Below are 22,103 nucleotides of genomic sequence, written 5' to 3'. Positions count from 1 at the left end.
TGGATTCGAGCGTCGAACCCATATTTTTGGATTCGATCCAGTCGAACGTCGACTCTTTGAGCGAGATGAAATGAATGTATATTTATATATTCAGTCAGCCTGAGCCTACTAGTGCTGCTTACAATGTAACATTCGTTTTAAATAAAATTAAGGAAAAATTACAAACAAACAAATAGGCCTAGTCTATGCTTTCTTTGTTTAAATAAAATTAAAGACAATTCCGAGAACTGTCGTTACCCTGGAGGTAGTTTTAACCCAGAGGTATGACTTAAAATAAAGTGCTATAAAAACGTAAAATAATTAGGCTGGTACTTATTCAGTCAGCCTGAGCCTACTAGTGCTTACATTACAATGTAACATTCGTTAGTACAGTATGTTTTACTTTACTGGAATATTTCCAATTTACTCCATTACATCTCAGAGGCAAATATTATAATTTAACTACACTAAAATGTAAAACTAGTTACTTTGTAGATTTTGATTATTACTACAAAACGTGCATTATCTGACTTCTATACTCATCTTCGCCCTTGGTTGTGTTTATAATGCATTAAGCATTTTCTCGGGCGTCCACACCGTGGCGAAGTTGAGGAAGTCCCACTTGTCCTTGTCACCCTCCTCCGCCTGCATGTACTCCTTCCTCCCGTTCAGAGTACTGCCCATCACCTTTACCTTCTTCTTGAGCATGCCCCACATGACCGTGTCGAAGGTGCCCTTAGCGATGAGGTAGTGGACGTGTACGGAGGAGGTCTGTCCGATGCGGTGGGCGCGGTCCTCAGCTTGTTTGAGCTTTCTGTCACTGTCCTGGTGGGCCTCACCCCCACCAGGACAAGGAACTGTGTAACCTTGACGAGGTGTGACGGCTTAACCCTACCTGGTGCCTGCCCGGGCTCGGTGTACGATGGGCCTGTAACCCCAGGGGGGCTTACGGTACCAGGATGGCACAAATTAACAGTTCCGCCCCCGAATCCCTCGCTCTACGCGGGGGTTTTCGCAGCCTGTCAGCATGCTGCAAGGTGGCAGCCCCACCAGCTGACTAGCCATCGCAGGGCCAACTACCCAGCATGGTGAAAATAAAACAGTTACGAAACCAATTAAAGCAACTAGAAGAAACCGGACGGATCATCCCGGCAACAGACCCCTGCCTGCCCCCGACCTACGAAAATTGGATCTCCGACAAAAAACCTGCATAGCCTGCTGGAATGTCCAAACACTCCTGCGCCTTGGCTACCCAACACTACTCTCCCGTGAACTCTCCAACTACAACATTGCCCTTGCTGGCCTTTGCGAGTCACGCTGGCGTGGAACTGGAGAGACCATTGCCGGCGACCACCTCTTTCTCTGGAGCGGCCCGAATGATGGGAGAGGCCTCCATGGTGTAGCCCTAGCCATCCCGCTATACCGGAGGAAATCCGTCATCAGCTGGAAACCAGTCAGCGATAGATTACTCTCTGCCCGCCTCCTACACCAACATGGGAAGATGACAGTTATTGTCGCCTATAGCCCAACCGAAGTCACTCCAGACGAGGCAAAGGACACTTTTTACGACCAATTACAAGACGCCATCCAGGCAGCCCCCCCTCACGACATTGTCATTGTCCTCACCGACGCCAATGCTACAATCTCCACACCAGATCCCACCCTCCCGGTAGTAACAGGTCCCGTCTTTATCGACAGTACCACCAACGATAACGGCCAACGATTATTGAATCTATGCAGAGCCACCAACCTCTGCATTGCCGACACATGGTTCCCCCGGAAAAGGATCCATCACTGGACCTGGTACAGCCCAGACGGAAAAACAAAAAAAGCCATTGACCACATCCTCATATCCCGCCGATGGAAGACATCGATCACCAACTGCCGTGTCTTCAGAGGTGCACAGCTTGCCAAAACAGACCACCGACTGCTGATAGCTGACCTGCGGCTGAAGCTCAAAGCAGTGGCATCTACCAACGCCTCCCTCAGACTGGACTCTTCTCGTCTGCAAGACCCGGCCATCATGGAGTCGTACAGGTGCTCCATCGCAAACCGCTTTAATGCTCTCTCCAGCGGGACACCCCAGGATTGGCCCCACTTTAAGAATGAGGTCATTGAGGCTTCCACAGAATCCATCGGGCGAACAAGACCAGCCCCAAAGAAGCCCTGGATATCCCAGAACACACTGGACATCGTAAACAACAGACGAGCTGCCCGTTTGCGAGGGGACCTGGACCTGTATCGGCGCCTCAACAGCCAGCGCAATATCTCTATCCGGCGTGACAGGGAAAACTTCTGGAGCAATCAAGCGACAGCCATGGAGACGGCTTCCCAAAATAACAACCTGCGGCAGCTATTCAACCTCCTCCGTCAAGGGAAAGCAGGCCCCCGCCAGCGCTCCTTCTTAGTGAAGGACGGGGCCGGCAACGTCCTCTCTACTGAAGCTGACTGCATCAGCCGTTGGAAAGAGCATTTCAGCGAGCTCCTAAACCATCCCCCTGCCCGGGAAGACCCCACTCTCACCAGACACTCCACCACAAACCCGGACTGCTCCATCACCCCCGTCTCCCCAGCCGAAGCCAAAGCAGCCCTGACAAAGCTCAGGAACGGCAAAGCCCCTGGCATATGTACCATCACAGCAGAGATGCTGAAGGCCGGGGGAGACAACATCATCCTCTGGCTCACAGAGATTATCAACCTCGTGTGGGTCTCTGAGTTGCTGCCTGATGACTGGAGACGGGGCATTATACTTCCCTTCTGGAAGCGAAAGGGAGATCAGCTGACCTGCAGCAACCATAGAGGCATCACGCTCCTCTCCATCCCCGGTAAACTCTTCACCCGTATCCTACTCACCCGAGCTCTACCTGCAACCAGAAGCAGACGGCGCCAACAACAAGCTGGGTTCATGCCCAACCGCTCCACCACCGACCACATCTCTGCTCTCCGGCTCCTAATAGAAAAGGCCCGGGAGTTCAGAAAGGACCGGCACCTGTTTATTGCCTTCATTGACCTTAAGGCGGCCTTTCGACACTGTGGACCACGGGTCCCTCTGGAACATCCTGAAGTCCCTCGGCGCCCCAACAAAAATCACCACACTCTTCAAGCAGCTGTACCATGGTGCGGAAAGCTGTGTGCGTGTGAATGGTCGGGACTCCGAGTGGTTCCCCATAAACAGCGGGGTAAGGCAGGGCTGCGTCGCTGCCCCAGAACTCTTTAACTGTGTCATTGACCACCTGATGTCAAGAGTCTGTGAGCGGGTCCCCGGGGTGTCACTCGGAAGCTACACTCTGAAGGACCTCGAATACGCTGATGACACCACTCTGTTCAGTGAGACTGCCGATCAGCTCTCTGAAGCCCTCAGCGTGTTTGACGAGGAGACCAAAAAGCTCGGCCTGAAGATAAGCTGGCACAAGACCGAACGTATGCACGTAGGCGACGGACCTGACCCACCACCCCTTCTGTTTGATGGCACCCCTGTCCACTTTGTCCCAACATTCAAGTTTCTGGGCTCGACAGTGTCCAACACCGGCAACCTCAAAATAGAGGTCGACCGACGCCGTGCCCTTGCAGCGTCCATCATGCAGTCCCTGTGGAGACCGCTGTGGCGACACCGCCACATATCCAGGGAGACAAAGCTCAGAGTCTACAATGCCTCTGTCATTTCTGTCCTCCTGTACGGCTCGGAAACATGGCCGCTGAATAACACTCTGGCGGCCAGGCTCGATGGCTTCGACTCCAGAGCCCTCAGGAGGATCGAAGGAATCACGTGGAGCCAGCATGTCACAAACCAGGCTCTAAGAGAGAAAACCCAACAGCTCCCAGCATCCCGCCTCGCAGCAATGCGACGAGTGCGCTGGTATGGCCACATCATCCGCCTGCCCGTGGAACACCCAACAAGCGCCATCCTGGCCTTCAATCCCCAGCAAGCCGGTTGGAGACGCCCCAGAGGCGCCCCCCGCACCCGCTGGCTGGATATAATAGCACAGGACCTAAAAGCTTGCGATGTGACTCTGGCACAAGCTCAACACCTTGCCCACGACAGACCCAGATGGAGAAACCTGGTTGCTACGATTGGCTCTACGCGCCTTAGATGACAGCCCCGCTGCCTCATCTATAAGAAGTGCAAGAGGACTAAGTAAGTAAAGTAGGGTTCCAGCAGAGCTCTGCAAACACCACATGGCTGGCCGCTGTTAAGGTCAGTCCCTGTCCGGCTGCCTGGATGCTGAGGATGGCCACACGCGTGTCTGGATCAGTCTGGAAATTTTGGACCAACTGGCTTCTCTCAGAGGACGGGACATTGCCATCAATACGGATGTAACAGTTCTGAACATGCTTTAAAATCGCTTGCTGTGTTTTGCTGTGTCCACAGAAGCAGCAGTGGAAATGAGAACTTTTGATGCACAGTCCATGACACCTGTACATAATAAGTTATACAAATAACTTAACATTGTTAAGGCAATAAAAATGTTAACAGTATTCAAATTAGAATAAGTTAGTATTTAATATTACAATTGAGAGCTGCAACATTTATTTACATGCATAAATACCTCCATGTTTTAGAGCAGTCAGCCGGTGGGACTGAAGATGTGCAACAATTTTGCCATATTGTTCAACCTTGTTGCAGAGTCTGCATTTATAATTATTGGGGCCTTCAGGAATCGGTGGAATATAGGCATGATCTCCTTTAACAACAGTTGGGTGAATCTGAAAGCAAATGATTTTCTTCTTTTAAACTTATTTGCACTTCCAACAGTAAACATTCATATCACATAAATGACAGGAAGAATCTTAAATTAGATTTATTCTAATTATAATATGCTTATATAATTTAAGTGGGAACACATCATTCATATAATATTGCTAGTGTTTTGGCTCATTGATATTAGGTAGTTTATTATGTTATTCTTTAACCTGTCTTTTATAGTGTTAGGTGAGCTATTACATGTGTTGGATGACTAGACAGTGACTCTTCATTTAGCACACCTCTGATGATGCCCTAATTATATATTATCATTTTAAAGAGCCTGTTCAGGAACTACAGATATAAATTAGCGTATGGCCAACTCTGGCCCATTTACATAGATGTTAAAACTGACATGTTGATATAGTGAGCATTGTCCCTGTCAAATAAATAATGTTACATATAGAAGACAGATCTGCAGCTGACATTTAAGGGTCAATAATCTGTCTCTCGTGGTCATTACTATAGTTAAACTGTTAACAGTTACAACCTTAATTAGTACCACACATTGTATCACTCTATTCAACCACCAACTAGGCTTTGTTGTCTATCCATATCCATAACATTATTTGATTACATTACAATACGTAGGGCAGAGTACGTGTTTGTTTTGTTTTTGAATCATGCTAAGTGCTACCAGGTTAGCATCTAAGCCCCGGTTAGTGGTTACCATCTTAGCATCTACAATAAACTAAGCCGGTCATTAATTAGATTATCAATTTAGGTAACGCAAATCGGTATTGCTACCGACCATACTAATGTATTGACCGGTCTAAGCGTAGCGTTATTATAATACAGCTGTAAAGTGTATAGTAGGCCTGCATCATGCTAATCCTGCATCATGCTAATCTCTGATTAGTTGCTGATAGGAGGCAAACAGTTTTTTTGACTGTGTTTATGAGGGCTGTTGGTTTATCCACCCACCACCCTATGTTTAACTATTATGTTTAATTGTATTTATTATTTGTAGGCTGGAGTGATTGGCACAAAAGCTATAAGAATAAAGGCATTTATATATGAACTTTACGTACGGTTTGGACTTCAGTCTTTTTATCACACATCGAAACAACCCTAGCTGTCGGCAACCAGTAGTGCCTAAAAGTATAGGACTTTAGACACTACATTTAAGTATATAAAGTATAAAGTCAACACCACAAACAGAGTCAAACTATGATTTACTTTATTAAAGGTAGGGTAAGTGATTTGCGTTGGTTAAAATAAGTGTTAAATAGCTCTATATTCTGATAGTACTCATTGCTATAGAGTGTTTGTTCAGTAAATGGAGTCTCCTTGTCTCTCCACCTCTTTATTAAATAGAAAATGCATTTTCGTTTCAGTTTCAGTTTCATTTCCAATTTTATCCAATCAGGATAGAGAACTCAATCAGGATACAGATTAAACAAGTGAAATTGGAAGTGATGACACTAAGAAATGAGCAGACAAAATTGGAACTGAAACACTATACAAATTAAGCTTAAAAATGGGTACTTTCTCCTGATTGGCTGAGATTTTGACACCTACTGTACCGAAAAATGTATTTTCTGTTTATTAAAGAGCTGGAGAGACAGGGAGACATCTGTTACTGAAAAAAACACTCTATAGCAATGATTACTTTCAGAATATAGTATTTTAACCTTTTAACAAAATACTTTTTGTTTTAACCAAAAAATATCACTTACCCTACCTTTAACGCTTAACGAGGTTGGACAGTAGATTATTTACTTTAGTAAACTTTATTACTTTATTAAAAAATACATTTTTAATCAATACAAAAATGTAATGTATAAACCTACCACCCCTTCCTGAACGTAGTCCGCCATCTTGAAAGGACGTCTGCAATGGCGTCTTGTAGTTTTATGTAGTTTTCGGCCGTCTAACGATTCAAGTCTAGTCTAGTCGCCGAGATGAGAAGTCGCATGAAGACGCGCTCTCCGCGCTCCCGCTTGGAGACGCGCTCTCATGGCAACATATTTGCCAGTTTTTCACTGGATATACTCTTCATTTTCATCCTTTCGTGGACGACGGATTCATTCCTTGAATATCCACAAAATCTACACCTGATGGAGACAGAAAAGGGTAATCCACGGGAAATGAAAAACGAAAAACACTCGGACTTCTACCTACTCGACGACACTACAGAATCAAAACATCTGGGGTTTGCGGATAAATCAATGTGACCACGCCACTCTCTTTAAGGGGAGAGACCCTGAACCAACTATGCATTTACTGTTACTGTTGTGACCAAATAAAGAAAAACATGGATGCAACTGGGACGTATCATCAGTGTTGTAGCCTGGGGTCATCGGGTGTTTCGGGTCTCGCAACATACAACATACACCCTCGCCCAGGTCACCCAGCCAGGGTTGATCAAGCCCCAACTTACGTCCCAGTAGCTACCCACGGTCAGTCCTATAGGGCAAGACAGGGCCACTCAGTCCGCTGTGTTACTGTTGTGACCAAATATCCCCAAGACAGACAGAGGCTTTTGTGCGTACAATCATTGGACACTTTATTTAAATAGCAGCAGAAAGTTTATGAAGAATACTGTGTGCGTGTACCAACACATGCATTGACCAGGGGGCAATAATAAGACTTTAATAATAACACAGCACACTGATGAGACTAATATAATCAACACCGCAAAAGGTTAAGATCAACTGCGACTTAATTTGCGCACACACACTAATGAAATTACACTCTTGTTAAAACACTGCTACCTTAAAAAGGGGGGGAAGGGAACAGCACGGTCACCAATGTGAAGGTAAACTGATCTGAGGACTGTTCATGTAAACTGAACCTAAGGTGAGGCACTTGAGCTTAGCAACTACTGAACATAAACAAAATGGAGAAAAAGAGCAGCGGCTGCCTGCTGACCACAATCCTGTGTGTCACCAGTTTCAGCCTATAGGCCCGAGGCACCTGTGAACCCAACGGCAGGAGCATGGGCTGACCTAACCTGCAGACACAAGTAGTCAGGAAATTAGAGGGGAGAGGAATGACAGCAACCAAAGTATTATGCAACCAAAAGTGTCTAAACTGAAAAATGCATGATATAATAGTGTGTGTGTGTGTGTGTGTGTGTGTGTGTGTGTGTGTGTGTGTGTGTGTGTGTGTGTGTGTGTGTGGCTAGCGTGTGTACATAGTGTCACTTGGACAAATAGCATAGAAAAGTAATGTCATTGAAATGATGTTTAGTTATTACTCAGACTGGCGGAGGTGAACCACAACCATTGGCCAGTCATGTTCATACAGTATAGTGGGTCCCCTGATAATGGCATCAGTTTCCACCCAGAGTAAGCCTGAAGTAGTGTGCAGGGTCCCCACACATTTTTAGCAATGAATTTCCAAAACTTTTCCAGAATATTTAGCCCAATTTCCAGGCCTATATAACAATCATTCGGCGCAATAATGTGTCTCTTACTCCTATGTAGAATGCCCAAAGATAGGCAGTGTAGCAAAAATAAAGTTTGAGACATACATTAGGCTGCCGTCACACAGCCCGTTCGGCGAAAAACTACTTATGTTACATATTTCGTGTGATATTATTCATGTTTATGAAAATGTTTTGTTTTAACAAAATCAATAGCCAAAAACAATTTCAATTCAATTCAATTCAATTTTATTAAAGTGTCAAATCACAACAAGTTGTCTCAAGACACTTTACATGTAGAGAAGAGACCCAACATCCCACCCTGAGCAAGCAATTTTGCGACAGTGGCAACGAAAAACTCCCTCTTAATTCAACAGGAAGAAACGTCAGGCAGACCCTAGGCTCTAGGGCGGGGGCCTTCTGCCTCGACCGTGTTGGGGGAAAGAAGAGAGAGAGAAAGGGAGAGACAGAGGAGAGACAGAAAGAGATACAGTGCAAGCAGTAACAATAACAATAATAGCAAATATAATAGTGTAAGATACTAGCATATGATAGTATAATATAGTACAGCAATAGTGTGTATGCAGTATATAATGGAATAATATAAAAATGTTTAAGATAATATAATATGCGGTATAGTGTAGTGTAGTAGAAGTCCACGGTCGTGTCCAGGTCGTGCTCCATGGAGAGAGGCCCGGTCCGGTCCGCAGTCACAGTCTTGAGCCGCAGCTGGGGGTCCGTAGTAACAGTCCATAGACTCCATGGAGAGGCCCAGGCCCGGTCCGCAGTCACAGTCTTGAGCCGCAGCTGGGGGTCCATAGTAATAGTCCATGGACCTGCGACGTGGGTGGTAGAAGAAACTCCGGGGAACGAGTCCCCGGTTGTAGAATTAGTGGCAGGCCTTACTAGAGCGTGAATCCGTACAGGGTTAATTACGATTGTACCAATGGGACACAAACCCACACAACCAAAGGGAGGACGAGAAGAGAGAGGACGAGGGGAGAGAGGAGAAAGGGGAAGGTGGGGGAGAGAGGATGACTATAGGGGGACTGAGTCTATACACTTCGGCTATAGGCTTTATCATAGAGAAAGGTTTTTAGTCTAGTTTTAAATATACAGAGTGTGTCTGCTTTACGGACTGAGACTGGGAGAAGGTTCCACAGCTGAGGTGCTTGAAACTTAAATGCTCTACCTCCTGTTCTAGTTTTTTGGGGGTTTACTGGAACCGTAAGCCTTTTTTCATACTGTGGACGCAGTGGTGTTCTGGCTGGTTTACGGGGCTCGATGAGTTCTTTGAGATATACTGGTGCCTGTCCATTGAGAGCCTTGTATGTGAGGAGGAGAACTTTAAACTCTATTCTGTATTTAACCGGGAGCCAGTGCAAAGAGGCCAATGAAGGAGTGATATGATCTCTTCTTCTGGTTCCTGTCAGTATGCGCGCAGCGGCATTCTGGACAAGCTGCAGGCTATTTAGGGACTTACTTGCATAGCCAAATATTTTTCCAGGACCCTTGATAAATTCCAGGACCTTTGATGATGTTTGATCAATTTCAAACCTTTTCCAGTACTGGATTTTTTTAAATTTTATTTCAAAATATTTCCAGGAATTTCATGACCGTGGGGACCCTGTAAACTGCTTGCATTACAAGAAGAATGTATAGTAAAATATATTGTACATAAATAATCACAATACATAAAAACAATCTGTCATCATATTATCAACACAATTGACAAGGAGGGACAAAACCACTGATTAACCACTTGAAATCCAGCATCCCTATTCTGGGGGAAACATTTGCCAAAAATAGCAGATCTACAAGCTCGTTGCGACGTGTTGTGAGCTTGTAGATAGGCTCAAGATTCAAGTGGTTAAGAGATTAACTTGTTCTATGTCTATCAGGGATGGACAGACATAGAACAAGATATGTTTAAAGTAAAAATGTTATGCTTCCATCCAGGATGGTGATCAAGTGCCAAATATTTAAATCTAAACCAAATGGATGTGACAACAGAACAGATGATCCCTTGATATATTTATTTGCACATTTGTGTATTTCACCCAGGATTGGTTGTTTGGTTTTGGAGTATGATACCCTGTCTTGTTAACACCGCCTGGTTGATAATATGCATCTATACCACATTAAATACTTAATGTGATATAGATTTACTTTAAAACCCCTGTGCTGACTCATTTATCCTGGGAGTCCATAACGTTTTTCACAACGCTTGAAGAAAGTAAAAATGATAAATACAGTCAATCATAAGAGCGACATCAAGCCACAGCTACAGTCAAGGGAGGTGAAATGTGATTCTCAACATTTTTTATTTCAAGGACCCCAGAAACACTTAAATGTAACTGCACACCCACCCATCTGGAGGAGGTGGCAGGTCTAGCGCAGCGGTGCCAGGCAAACAGCCTCTTTTTCAATGTCAGAAAGACCAAGAAGGGCCCGGACTGCTGGCCTTGCGGTCCGGGCACCCAGGCTGCAATGCGGCCTGACAGCGTGTTGCGGATTCGAATCCCAATCCACGACCTTTGCGTGTGGTACGTGTCATTCCCGGTCTCTCTCTCCCCATGTCCTGTCTATCTACTATATTCTATCAATAAAGGTAGATAAAGCCAAAACAATTATCTTTAAAAAGAAACAAGGGGAAAAAAAGACCAAGGAGGTGATCCTGTAAGCATATAGGCAGGGGTCTTACACGCCCCTCCTGATTAACAATAATAACTAGAAAAAGTGCTCCTCGGAGCACAACTCTCCGCTGTTGGGAATGTTGGGAATGTTCTATCTGTATAAGTGTCCTATCCGTCCTGTCTGTATAAGTGTCCTATCCCTCCTGTCTGTATAAGTGTCCTATCCGTCCTGTCTATGTAAGTGTCCTATCCGTCCTGTCTGTGTAAGTGTCCTATCCGTCCTGTCTGTGTAAGTGTCCTATCCAATTGTTACAGTATCCGCCATTTCTCAACCATTTCGTGATTGTTCCTGTCTTACCTCACTCTTACCAGACTTGTGTTGGGAATGTTGGGAATGTTCTAATTCTTATGTTCTAACTATCCTATCCATCCTGTCTGTATAAGTGTCCGATCCGTCCTGTCTGTATAAGTGTCCTATCCGTCTGTATAAGTGCTGTCTGTATAAGTCCTGTCTATATAAGTGTCCTATCTGTCCTATCTGCCAATTATGTATCAGCCATGCAGCCATTTCGTGATGGTTCCTGTCTTACCTCACTTTGACAGTGGTGCCATGTATTTATACAGTATTTCACCGTATTGTCACGTGTCACGTGAGGCTTGACCAATCGGTGTGTCATATTTAGAAAGTGAAAACAATACTCTCCTGCGGAGAGTAATAATAATACCTGGAATTTATATACTCAAAGTCGCTTTACATGTGGTTGTGGGGGCCAGGGGGAGAGGAAAAGAGAACAACTTTATTAAAACTCAGATAAGCAAACGGTGGGGCACCTGAGTGAGTGACAAATAGTGGTTTGATTCTTTCCCTCTTGATTCTTGAAATGTCTGCTGTGAAGATAGAGATGATACCTCTATCTGTCTATCTAAATTATAAACGCACGGCATCTGTCTGTCTGTCCGTCCGTCCGTCCGTCCGTCCGTCTGTCTGTCTGCACATAAATCGACAGGGTGTACTGTGCCGAGTGGGATGTTGGTCGCACTTAGTTGTCCAGAACCATGCAAAAATCTCTGTATAAGTATCTGTCTGCCTCCCTGAGTCCATGTTATGTCCATATATGGAGATCCATTATGTCAGCAATGTGACGTCATAAACCCTCCTCCAAGTACTATGATACTCTGACAACAGGTACAACGGGTACTCTGACAATGGGTACAACAAGTACGCATTAACCAGAGGGGCATGTGCTCCCAACGGGCCTCGTTCCCAACGGGCATTGGCCTAGTTTAAAATAATTTACCTTTTATTTACTCTTAATATGACCGTTCACAGAGGCCTTTGTAATAATTTAGATTTAATGTTTATTTTATTGGTGCAATTTCTTCAACTGACTAAAAATTGTATAAAGCTCACAACATCTTTTCACTGTGATATCATAGGCAAATCTTTATGCTTTGGCAAAGACAAAAGGTGTCGTGACATGCCTCGGTGATGTGTTTTCAACTGAATAAAGTGTCGATATAAGTCGTGACACGTCACTTGTCCCTTTTTCGCCAGAGCATGAACGCATTACAACGTCCCTCAGTGCACTGTACCTCTTTGCTTCCAATAAAGTGTTACTCCTAATATTACATTTTTTGTTATGATTTTCTAGGAGTTATTATAAGCCCTTTCTGCCCATATCCAAATTGGAGCTTATTCACTCACCCACAGGTTCAGGCTCTGTGGAATATGATATTCTTGCCTCTTAACCATTCTCAACTTGGTGTCCCTGTTTTGGACATACTGTAGGTGAACATTTTCAGAATATATATTTTTTGAATGTCATGTAAGATATGGCCTACATGTGTAGGCCTACAGTGCAACATCCAGGTGTGAATGTGATAACTTATTGTTGTATTATGTCTTGGTGCTGAACTGGCAGCATGCACAACACATTTTGATGATCGGTCCAGCAGTTTATGAGATCGTAACCCAGACAGACAGACAAACAGACAAAGACACAGGCAGACCCACTCTTAGACGACTCTGCCTCCTATAGGGTCACGCTGTAATAATGTTGGTACAATTCAGCCTGAGTAACAATGTCTTTACAAAGTCACCATCCACTGTATAATGTCATGTGTAGACCTCATTAATCCCATGGGGGGATTCAGTTTCAGCTTCACCCAGCTGATGGCTGCTCAGGTGGCAGCAGTTAGGAGTTAAGTGTCTTGCTCATGGACACCTCACCACATAGCCAGGGCCGGGAATTGAACCTAAGATCTTCTATTTGACCAGGTAGTCTCTCTAACTAGCTACAGCTACCCAATCTGAACAAAGCCTGCCCAGGCTGGGTTTGCGGGCAGATCAATTTGCCATATTAGGGAGATCGACAGGCATCTGCTTCCCTTAATGGCCAACCCATCGTCTTTACGGATTGGCCAAGCTTTGTGTGCCGTTTGTACTACTGTCCCAATATAAGTAGGGGAACACACAAAATAACTCCATTCTTTTACTTTGTAAGACTCAAAGGATCCATTTTAATTCACAGTTCTCCTACTGTGTGAAATGTTGTGCTGGACAGTACATCTGAAAGGAGGACCAAAGAGATTATTCCATGCTGCGCTGGCTGTGGGCCACAAGGTGTACTCCTTTGGAGGGTGCGGCAACGTGAACAAAAGGGATCAGATTGACGTGCACGTTTTCAACACAGTGTCTTTGCGCTGGATGAAGTTGCCCCCGGTGAGAAATGGAAGGGGAGCGTTGTTTTCCCTTGAGATTCCCTCCAACCGCAAGGGCCACTCAGCTGTGCTGATAGAAGATATCATCTATATTTGGGGGGGGATAGTGAGTATTGAGGTAGAGGAACTCTGCAACGTGCTTTATGCGTTTGATGTTGACACCCACAGGTGGTACAGGCCCAAGATTTCAGGGACTGTTCCAGAGGCAAGGTACAACCACTCAGCCTGTGACTTGGGGAAGGTCATGTATGTCTTTGGAGGAGTCAACCTGCTGACTGGATACACTAATGACATCTACAAGCTGGACACCACCACAATGGTCTGGTCTTTAATTAACACCAGAGGTATTCCAGCACCGGTTTCATTGGGTCACTCTGCTACCATAATAGGGACAAAGATGTTTGTATTTGGGGGCAAAGGGTACAGGTCCCACCACAACAACATGAGAGTGTTTGACACGGAGACCAACTGCTGGATGAGCACGCCTTCTGCACGGCCACGTCTTCCAAAAGGACGCAGGTATCATTCAGCCCTTGCCTACAATGGAGAGCTGTACATATTTGGTGGTGACAACCTACGTCTGGACTGGACCTTCAATGATCTGTGGAAATTCAATCCACAGACCTTCTCCTGGAGGAAGGTTGAGCCCAAGGGGAATGGCCCGTATTGGATGCATAGGATGGGTATTTGCTTTGTGGGAGATCGTATCATCCTCTTTGGAGGATACTGGACACCCAATGACCTGTATATCTTAGACTTAAGTCCTAGTCTGAAGACGTTATGCAAGATAGCAGTTATTCAGCACGGCCTGGAGCAGTCGGGACTCCCACATGACATCAGGTGGGAACTTGCAGCAATGACTAACCGACAGCAGCAGAAAGAAAACAGCCCGCTAAAAAGGAAAAAAGAAAAAGAAAACAGCAGAGAGCAAGTTCCAGTCATTGGAGCAGAAGAAAGGGACGAGGAGACGAGGAGAACGCCGCCCCTAAAACGTCTCCCTTCAGTCAGATGAAAAACAGGAACAGGACTGTGCTCAGTGATAGCCACCAGGAATTAGGCAGCATCGTATGGGGGAACTGAGAACTCTACTACCAACTGAACTGTGCCAGAGCAGACATGGCTGCAATGGAGATGTTTAACAATACAAACGGCTATGCCCAGTTGATCTCCATGAATGTAGAAACAGAGATGCTTAGATGTTTGTAAAGGAGTACTGGGAATGGGAGTGGAAAATTAGTGCAAAGGTGGAGACCTTTGTGTTTTTTTTCATATACTGTATATATTTTATTATTCATTTATTTATTCCATTTATCAAAGATTGGAGCCTAATTTCAATCACTGTGTCTACAGGGATTACAATGATGTTAGAATAGTAAATCAATTTTGAAGGGGCTACATTTCTCAAACTCTAGAGGCGTATATCACAATGTCAAAATGTTTATCTCACGTGTGTATTATGCAGTTTTCACACATTATATTTCTATATTTGTTTATTTATACCATTGATATATTAGTTATTATTATCCCTGCCAGGCCGGAACGGCCAAAGGCGAGGCATATGTTTTCTTAGCCTGTTGCACTTTACCTAGTTATGACGACCATGCACTTACCTTGGTCATTTGTTCTCATGTTTTTGTTACTTAGGCTTGTTTTTCCCACAATGTTAACATTTTGATAGCATGTTATTTAGACAGATGCTAGGTTTGTTGTTTATCTGCTGGTATCCAATATTTTCAATGTACTGATATTCTTTTTGATAGTAGGCTACCTGTATATTGTTTTGACTGATTCTGGTTCTTGATTTACTAAGGCATGATTCTAGTTTACTGAGGCACTGCACTGTCTCTCTGTATTTGATGGATGTGTTTATGTTGCTTATTGTAAGTCACCCTGGTTAAGAGTGTCTGCTAAATGCTTAATTGTTAATTAATGTTTTCTCTTTTGTGAGTCTGTCCTGTGAACAGCTATAATCTCGGCACCGCTGAGCCAATCGATGTGAACCTGTGCATGCACAAGGAAGAACCTCTACCCCAATTTCTTTTAATCAGCCTGTTATAGCGGCACTATGAGGCCTACTACAGATTTTGTCCAAACCTCAAGCAGATCCATACATATTATCTGCGTAGTCGTATGATCAAGTCGTAGCTGTTAGATTTTTCATATTCCATGCCAATTGGCTTCCAAAGTTTGTGGGAGTGGCCCATTTTGTACAAACTTGGTGCCCGCTGAAAGTTCACCACTCCAAGCCTCACAAGCATTGGACGTCACACGCTTCAATGCATTATTTCACCCATGCAATTACACTGGCACCGTTGGGTACCCTGGCTAGTGCCTAGGAGGCCAAATTAAACCTGCTATCATGATTGAATATTGTAATAACTTGGACCAGCATACTTGGGGCCATGCATGTCGGGAACGATGCAAGTCGTTTCATTTGTAATTCTTATTCATTTAATCTATTTTTCTTTTATTTATTTCAAAAGCCTCGAGAATAGCCGGACACAGCCCCCCCCCCCCCCCTCTTTGTGTGACTTCATTATTAACATATACATTTCTAAATGGGCATGACTAGCAATTCAGGGGCTGGAGCCAGTAACTCTTACTATGCCAGATTCATAAACATTCACACGGGCAGGTGAGGCTGTACGCAGCATAGGCAGAGTTAAAGTTAAAAATACAATATTTGCAGCGTTTTGGATGTAGTCAGGGAGGGTGTGGCCATGTTCCAGCAAAGATCAGCCTCTGCTGGTCAGGGGGAATGTCTTCCTTGTCCTGTATTATGGCCATGACCTTCTCAATCGTGTCATTTGGCTCAAACTCCAGGGTGGTCTGACGTTCTTGACAAAGATCTGCATTTTTGTGCAATTTGAGTCGCTACAGCTGTACGTATCTCAATATTATTCTGCAGAGAATTTCATTTCTCTTAGGATTCGGTTAAATGACATCCAACAATATCTCTTTTTGTATTGGTGGTGTCAGTCACGTCTGACCTTGCATTGTGATTGGCTGAGAGGAATTGTTACTGTCTCCAAATAATATGTCCACAATATCCATATATGGACTGGACATCACCAACGCCAGCGCAAATCGGCGTTGTTAGTCAACGATTAGTATCAGTGAATATCACTCATGATTTTCTGCTTGAAGAAATCAGCCTACTTGGGAGTATAAACATCTCCAAACTCCGCCCCCCTTTTAACCCTGTCAGATGCAGAGAAACTTGTCCATGCCTTTGTCTCCTCTAGACTGGACTACTGCAACACACTCTTCATTGGGATTCCTGGCAAAAGTATTCAGAAGCTGCAATACATCCAAAACAGCGCTGCCAGGATCCTAATGAGAGTGCGTAAGCACGATTATATAACACCTATCCTATTTTCACTGCACTGGCTCCTCGTCTCAGCCAGGATCGACTACAAGGTCCTACTAATCACCCACAACTCCATAAATGGACATGCCCCTCCCTACCTACAGAAATGAATTAAGCCTCTCACTTTCAAAGTTCCACCCGCACCCTCAGATCTACGAGCAGATTCCTCCTCAATGTCCCTGGTACAAATCTACGTACTATGGGGGACCGGGCCTTCTGCTTGGCAGTGCATAGCCTTCCTATTGATCTGAGAGCACCACCCTGGACTCTTTTAGAATAGACCTGAAGACTTTCGGAGGACATTTTCATGTTGAATTGTTGATTATTGTCTCCGCCAGAGGTGGAGAGTATGTTTTCGTCTCCGTCCTTCCGTGTGTCCGTCCGTCTCAGCCAAGCTAACATTGGTCAAGCTTCACGTGACACGTGACAATATGTTGTCACCAATGCTTTGATTGGCTAGCGAGACACATGATGACATAAAAACCTATAAATATCAAATGTGCTTCAAAGAATCATTTATATTTTTTGAAGCTAAGCTAACATTGGTCAAGTGACACGTGACAATATGTAATATAAATATGTAAGACAGGATTAATCAGGAACAGTACTGGACTCTGGACATAATTCATCAGTTGGTGTATATATCTCCACCAGGCTGAAGGCATGGGGGGGATTATGTATTTGCCCCCTGTCTGTTTGTTGGTCTGTCCGGGGCTATAATCTCACAAACCGCTGGATTTATCAGCACCAGATTTCTTGTGCAGCCAAGGAAGTACCATCACATATTGTGTGTATATTAAAACATTTATTATACTATTAATAATGGAATTCAAAGGTAGTGGAACCCGGCTGAACCTTGCCCAAACATGGGGTCATGTCACACATACATTATAGATGACTGACATCTTTTTTTACTGTATAGTTGTATAGTTGACCTCCCAGCTTATGTTTTTCTTTAAAATTCTGTAATATTTCAAATATTGACCTCTGCTAACGTCTGCTAATGTCATAAAATATGGAACAGATATTTGTTATTTGATGCAACTGAACTCAAACCAAACAAGAGATGCGTGGCAGACATTTATTTGAATTACACATAATAACATCACAATTTATAGTAAAGAATAAATTAAATACAAGCAACAACTTCATTGTGATATTACAAAAAACATTCTAACAGTCTAAATGTAGAAAATGATTGCAATTCACTATTTATGAAATGATTTAATTTAAATGCAAAATAACTACACACCAGTTTTAGGAACATATTTCAAGCAAAAATCAAATGGCTCACTATAACAAAAACAACAATGGCTTCAGATTATTTTTCTATAGTCTACAGTCACTATCCTCATCATCATCATTGACATTGTCCCAGAGTTACACTGACCTTCCCTGGTAATATCTTCATAGTATGAATAGTCTCAATGAATGGAAAGAGTGTGCCAGTGAAAGTGTATGTGAAGGTGTGTATGTGTGTGCTATTATCAAGGTCAGAGAATAACAGCTGTCCTTTGTTCCAGTCCAGCTGGATTCTGATCCTCTTGGGGATCTGCATCCATGAGAGATCAGTCATGGACTCTGCGGTGCGTGCTGTGTATGCACCTGCAAATGAACATAAGCTCCAGTACTGACCCCCTCTACCTCCCTTCCTCTGAAAGGACTCGGTTAACACACCCATTTCCCAGTATTCACTGTCTGCAACCTCAACATCCCAGCTGTGAATCCCTGAGTTGAAGCCCTCAGAACCCAGGACATAGTCATAGAAGTCAAACCTCTCTGGGTTGTCAGGAAGCTGCTGTTGTTCACGTGTCACACTGGTCAGGTCATCAGACAGGATGCGTGTGTGAAAGGCAGTGTTGGGGTCCAGAATGACAGGAGTGTAGGAGACAATGTCCTTCATCTTGTCCCAGACTCTGAAGGCCAGGTTGCCCAGGTGTTTAGCCACGTCTATCAGCGCTCCGGAGACCAGCTGTGGGCCCTCCAATGTGAACTGGACTCTTTCCGTTGTGGTCTTGTAGTTCTCCAGGAATGAGATGTGTTCAGCTCTCAACAACTCCTCTATAGCTCTGATTGTGTTTGAAACGGTGGATATCTCTCTGCTCAGACGCTCAATCTTCTCCTTCATCCTCCCACTCTTCTGCTGCTCTTCCTCTCTCAGTGCAGTGAGCCTGTCCTCCTCCTCCTCTTGTAGAAACTGATGGAGCTTCTTAAACTGTTCCTTAATATGCGTCTCCGTGTTCTGGGTCTGGACCTTAATGTGTTCTGCTGCTTTGTCACATAAGGTTCTATCTTGATTAAATACCTTCAGTTTCTCCTGTAAAGGCTTCAGTGATTTCTGGACTTCTTCCTTGCGGTCCAGTGCAACTTCATCGATGGGTCTGAAACTGTGGTTGCTGTGTTTTTTCGAATCTCGACATACAACACATGCTGGCTGTTGACATTCCAAACAGAAGAGCTTGAGTTTCTCAGCATGCAGACTGCAGAGATCCTCACGCCTCTGACGTTTTGAGGCTCTCTGCTGTCTCTCGTGTACAAAGGCCTCACACAAGTTCTTCAAAGCCCGGTTACAGGGTGGACGTTTCCTTTTACTTATTTTCTTACAAACCGGACATTCTGTTAATTTCTTATGAGTCCACCATACCTGCAGACAGCCTTTACAGAAGCTGTGACTACACGACAGGAGAACAGGTTCTTTAAAGATGTCACGACACACAGCGCAGGAGAAATCCTCTTCTGAAAAAGGCGACTTGGAAGCCATTTAGTCCTCTGAGTTTCAACAAACACTGACTCTGCTCAAGACAGAAAATCAGCCAGCCAGTCCTGGTAACATGAACTCCTCTAGAATGTTCCCTGAAGTTTACTTTCACTGTAATTCCTTGTTCTTGAGTCCAGTCGATCAGACGGAGTGAGCAGATTGATTCAAGTGGTCTGGGTCAGTCAGTATTCCATCCTGTAGTAGCTGTGGAAAGACAGCCTATGTCCTCTTTCTCACTGGAAGTTGTGTGTGAGTGAGTGTACTGAGTTTCGTCTGAAGGTGAATTTTTTATAATGAGACTGGAAGGGGGCGGAGCTTGCATATGCGTATGCAAATCCCCCCCCCCCCCCCCACACACACACACACACACACACACACACACACACACACACACACACACACTTCACCCTGAATCTAACCACTCACATTGAATTGATTGATTGAATCAAAGTTTTATTTGTTATACTTAGTATCTGGGAGCAATAGAGAGTTAAGGCTGCAACATGTTCCAAACAAACATTATTTTGTCTACAATGAACATCATTAGTTCTCAGCCTGAGGTTCCAGGGGGGTCACAAGATTGTTAGGGACCTAATTAACTGTTACAGGTCTGTAACTCAGAGAGTCTACAAATCATTGGACCTGTAAGGGTCCATTTGGTTTGATTTGTTCTCTCTCAGAGTTATGGGGGTCTGTGGCCTAATGCATACCAAACTGTGAGTCCTTGAAATTAAACATCTTATTTAACAGCAGAAGTCACACATATACAGTTGTACATAAACATTCCTTGGCTATTTCACTTCACATTCATGTGCATGTGACCCATTAAAATATTTCATTTTACCGCCAGTCGTGTTCATGCATTTGTTTAACAAACATTATAACTGGATATATTCACTGCTTTGGCTGAGAAATGTGAAACTCAAAATAATCTTAAAAATCAGAGGATGAATCAAATCACTCTGAAAATACCACATCATTTGTTGTTGTTGGAAGGATTTCCATCCCAGCCACACAATGTAACTCTCTCAGAGTAATATAAGTGGGTTGGACCACTTCCCCCCCAAATGCTGGAGATCCCCAACCCCCACCTCCACTTTAAGAACCCACTGATAGACATGTTGATTAGATCTCACTGAAAGTGGGGTGGGGGGTAACAAATGTCACAGGCCACTCTTGCACGTTCCTCTTGTTTCTGCTATGTTCCAGGACTATGAATTAACCCCAGCAGTAAGTATCCCAGCTGGGAGCTCCCATTGTTTTACAACCTGGTGGTTTTGGTGTGAAACATCTCGATGACTTTAACACAATGGAACCCCCCCCCCCCCACACACACACACACACACACACACACACATACATACATACACAGGGTGGAGCACACTCTGAGTGAGTGAGGTGAAACCAACCATTTGCATGTTGATCTCACATTAAAATGGGTTTCACGTTTCAATGGTTTATTATCCGAGACTATCGGACTGTGTTTGCACCCTGTCCGTCCGACCCGTGTGTCCGGCTGTCTGTGAGCAGCTAATCTCCAGCACCGTTGGCTTGGTCGCTGCGAAACTGTGCACAAACACTCCCTGGATGCCAAAGCCGAAAAAGCCCCACATTTTTCAGATTGGCCTGTTATAGCGCCACCAGGAGGTTGACTTTTGTAAAAAAAAATATATATATTACTCCATCATATTCTGTCCAGAATTCACGCAAACCGATACACAGTATCTCTATAGTCATGTGATCAAGACGGATGTGTCCGATATTTCATATTCCATTCTAATTGGTTAACATTGGCTTCCAAAGTTTGCAGGATAGGTCTATTTTGAACAAAATGCCTCAAATCATGAACGCAGTGCGCAATTTCCATGCAATTTTGCACGCGCATTCCTACTAGGCCGAGGAAGAAATGCCACCATTTTCACATGGCCTGTTATAGCGCCACCAGCTGATCTAATTTAGCAAAACACATTTTTGGTACAAAATGCCTCAAATCATGAATGCAGTGTCCAATTGCCGTGAAAGACCTAAGAAGAAATGGCACCCTTTTCACGTTGGCCTATTTTAGTGCCACCAGGAGTCCACAATAACCTACCTGACCTGGCGGAGACCTGTGCTCCGATGAGCACTTTTTCTAGTTTATTTTTACTATTATTTCTGATAAACTTAAAATAGCTGAAGCTCACAACACGATGCGATGCTAGACATTATTCAAGTACTAATACTTGAGTATAAAATTGTACTTGAGTATGTGACCTATTAAAACTCTTTCACCACCAATAGTGGTGTTAAATTTGTTTGAAAAATATTATTAATGGATATATTCAAATTGTACATGAGTAAAATGTCAATCTTCATTTCACTTGACTATTTCCATGTTTTTATATACTTCTACCACTCCTACTTCTACACCTCAGAGGCAAATATTGTACTTTTATTCCTCTACAATTATTCCAAAACTTACACTTTGCAGATTCAGATTATAATAACAAAATATAAACCAAATAAGCCCTATTTTATACTTAGGATAT

At 44.0% G+C, this 22,103-nt stretch overlaps 2 protein-coding genes across 2 annotated transcripts; one reads left to right on the top strand and one right to left on the bottom strand.

Moving 5' to 3' along the window:
* Positions 1-13,274: 13,274 nt before the first annotated feature.
* Positions 13,275-14,459, top strand: LOC311040596 (kelch domain-containing protein 3-like; the record flags this gene model as incomplete). The annotated part of the gene is made up of 1 exon (XM_084050927.1): positions 13,275-14,459. One exon carries the CDS (start codon positions 13,275-13,277, stop codon positions 14,457-14,459), a length of 1,185 nt encoding a protein of 394 aa, XP_083907053.1.
* Positions 14,460-16,651: 2,192 nt separating this feature from the next.
* Positions 16,652-19,578, bottom strand: LOC311040595 (E3 ubiquitin-protein ligase TRIM39-like; the record flags this gene model as incomplete). Its single annotated transcript, XM_084050926.1, has 2 exons — positions 16,652-16,780; positions 18,208-19,578. 2 exons carry the CDS (start codon positions 19,576-19,578, stop codon positions 16,652-16,654), a joined length of 1,500 nt encoding a protein of 499 aa, XP_083907052.1.
* Positions 19,579-22,103: the final 2,525 nt, after the last annotated feature.

Source organism: Gymnoscopelus microlampas (assembly GCF_963454915.1).
Source record: "Gymnoscopelus microlampas genome assembly, chromosome: 24".
In the NCBI taxonomy this organism is placed as follows: domain Eukaryota; kingdom Metazoa; phylum Chordata; class Actinopteri; order Myctophiformes; family Myctophidae; genus Gymnoscopelus; species Gymnoscopelus microlampas.
This window is presented reverse-complemented; position numbering and strand designations above follow the sequence as displayed.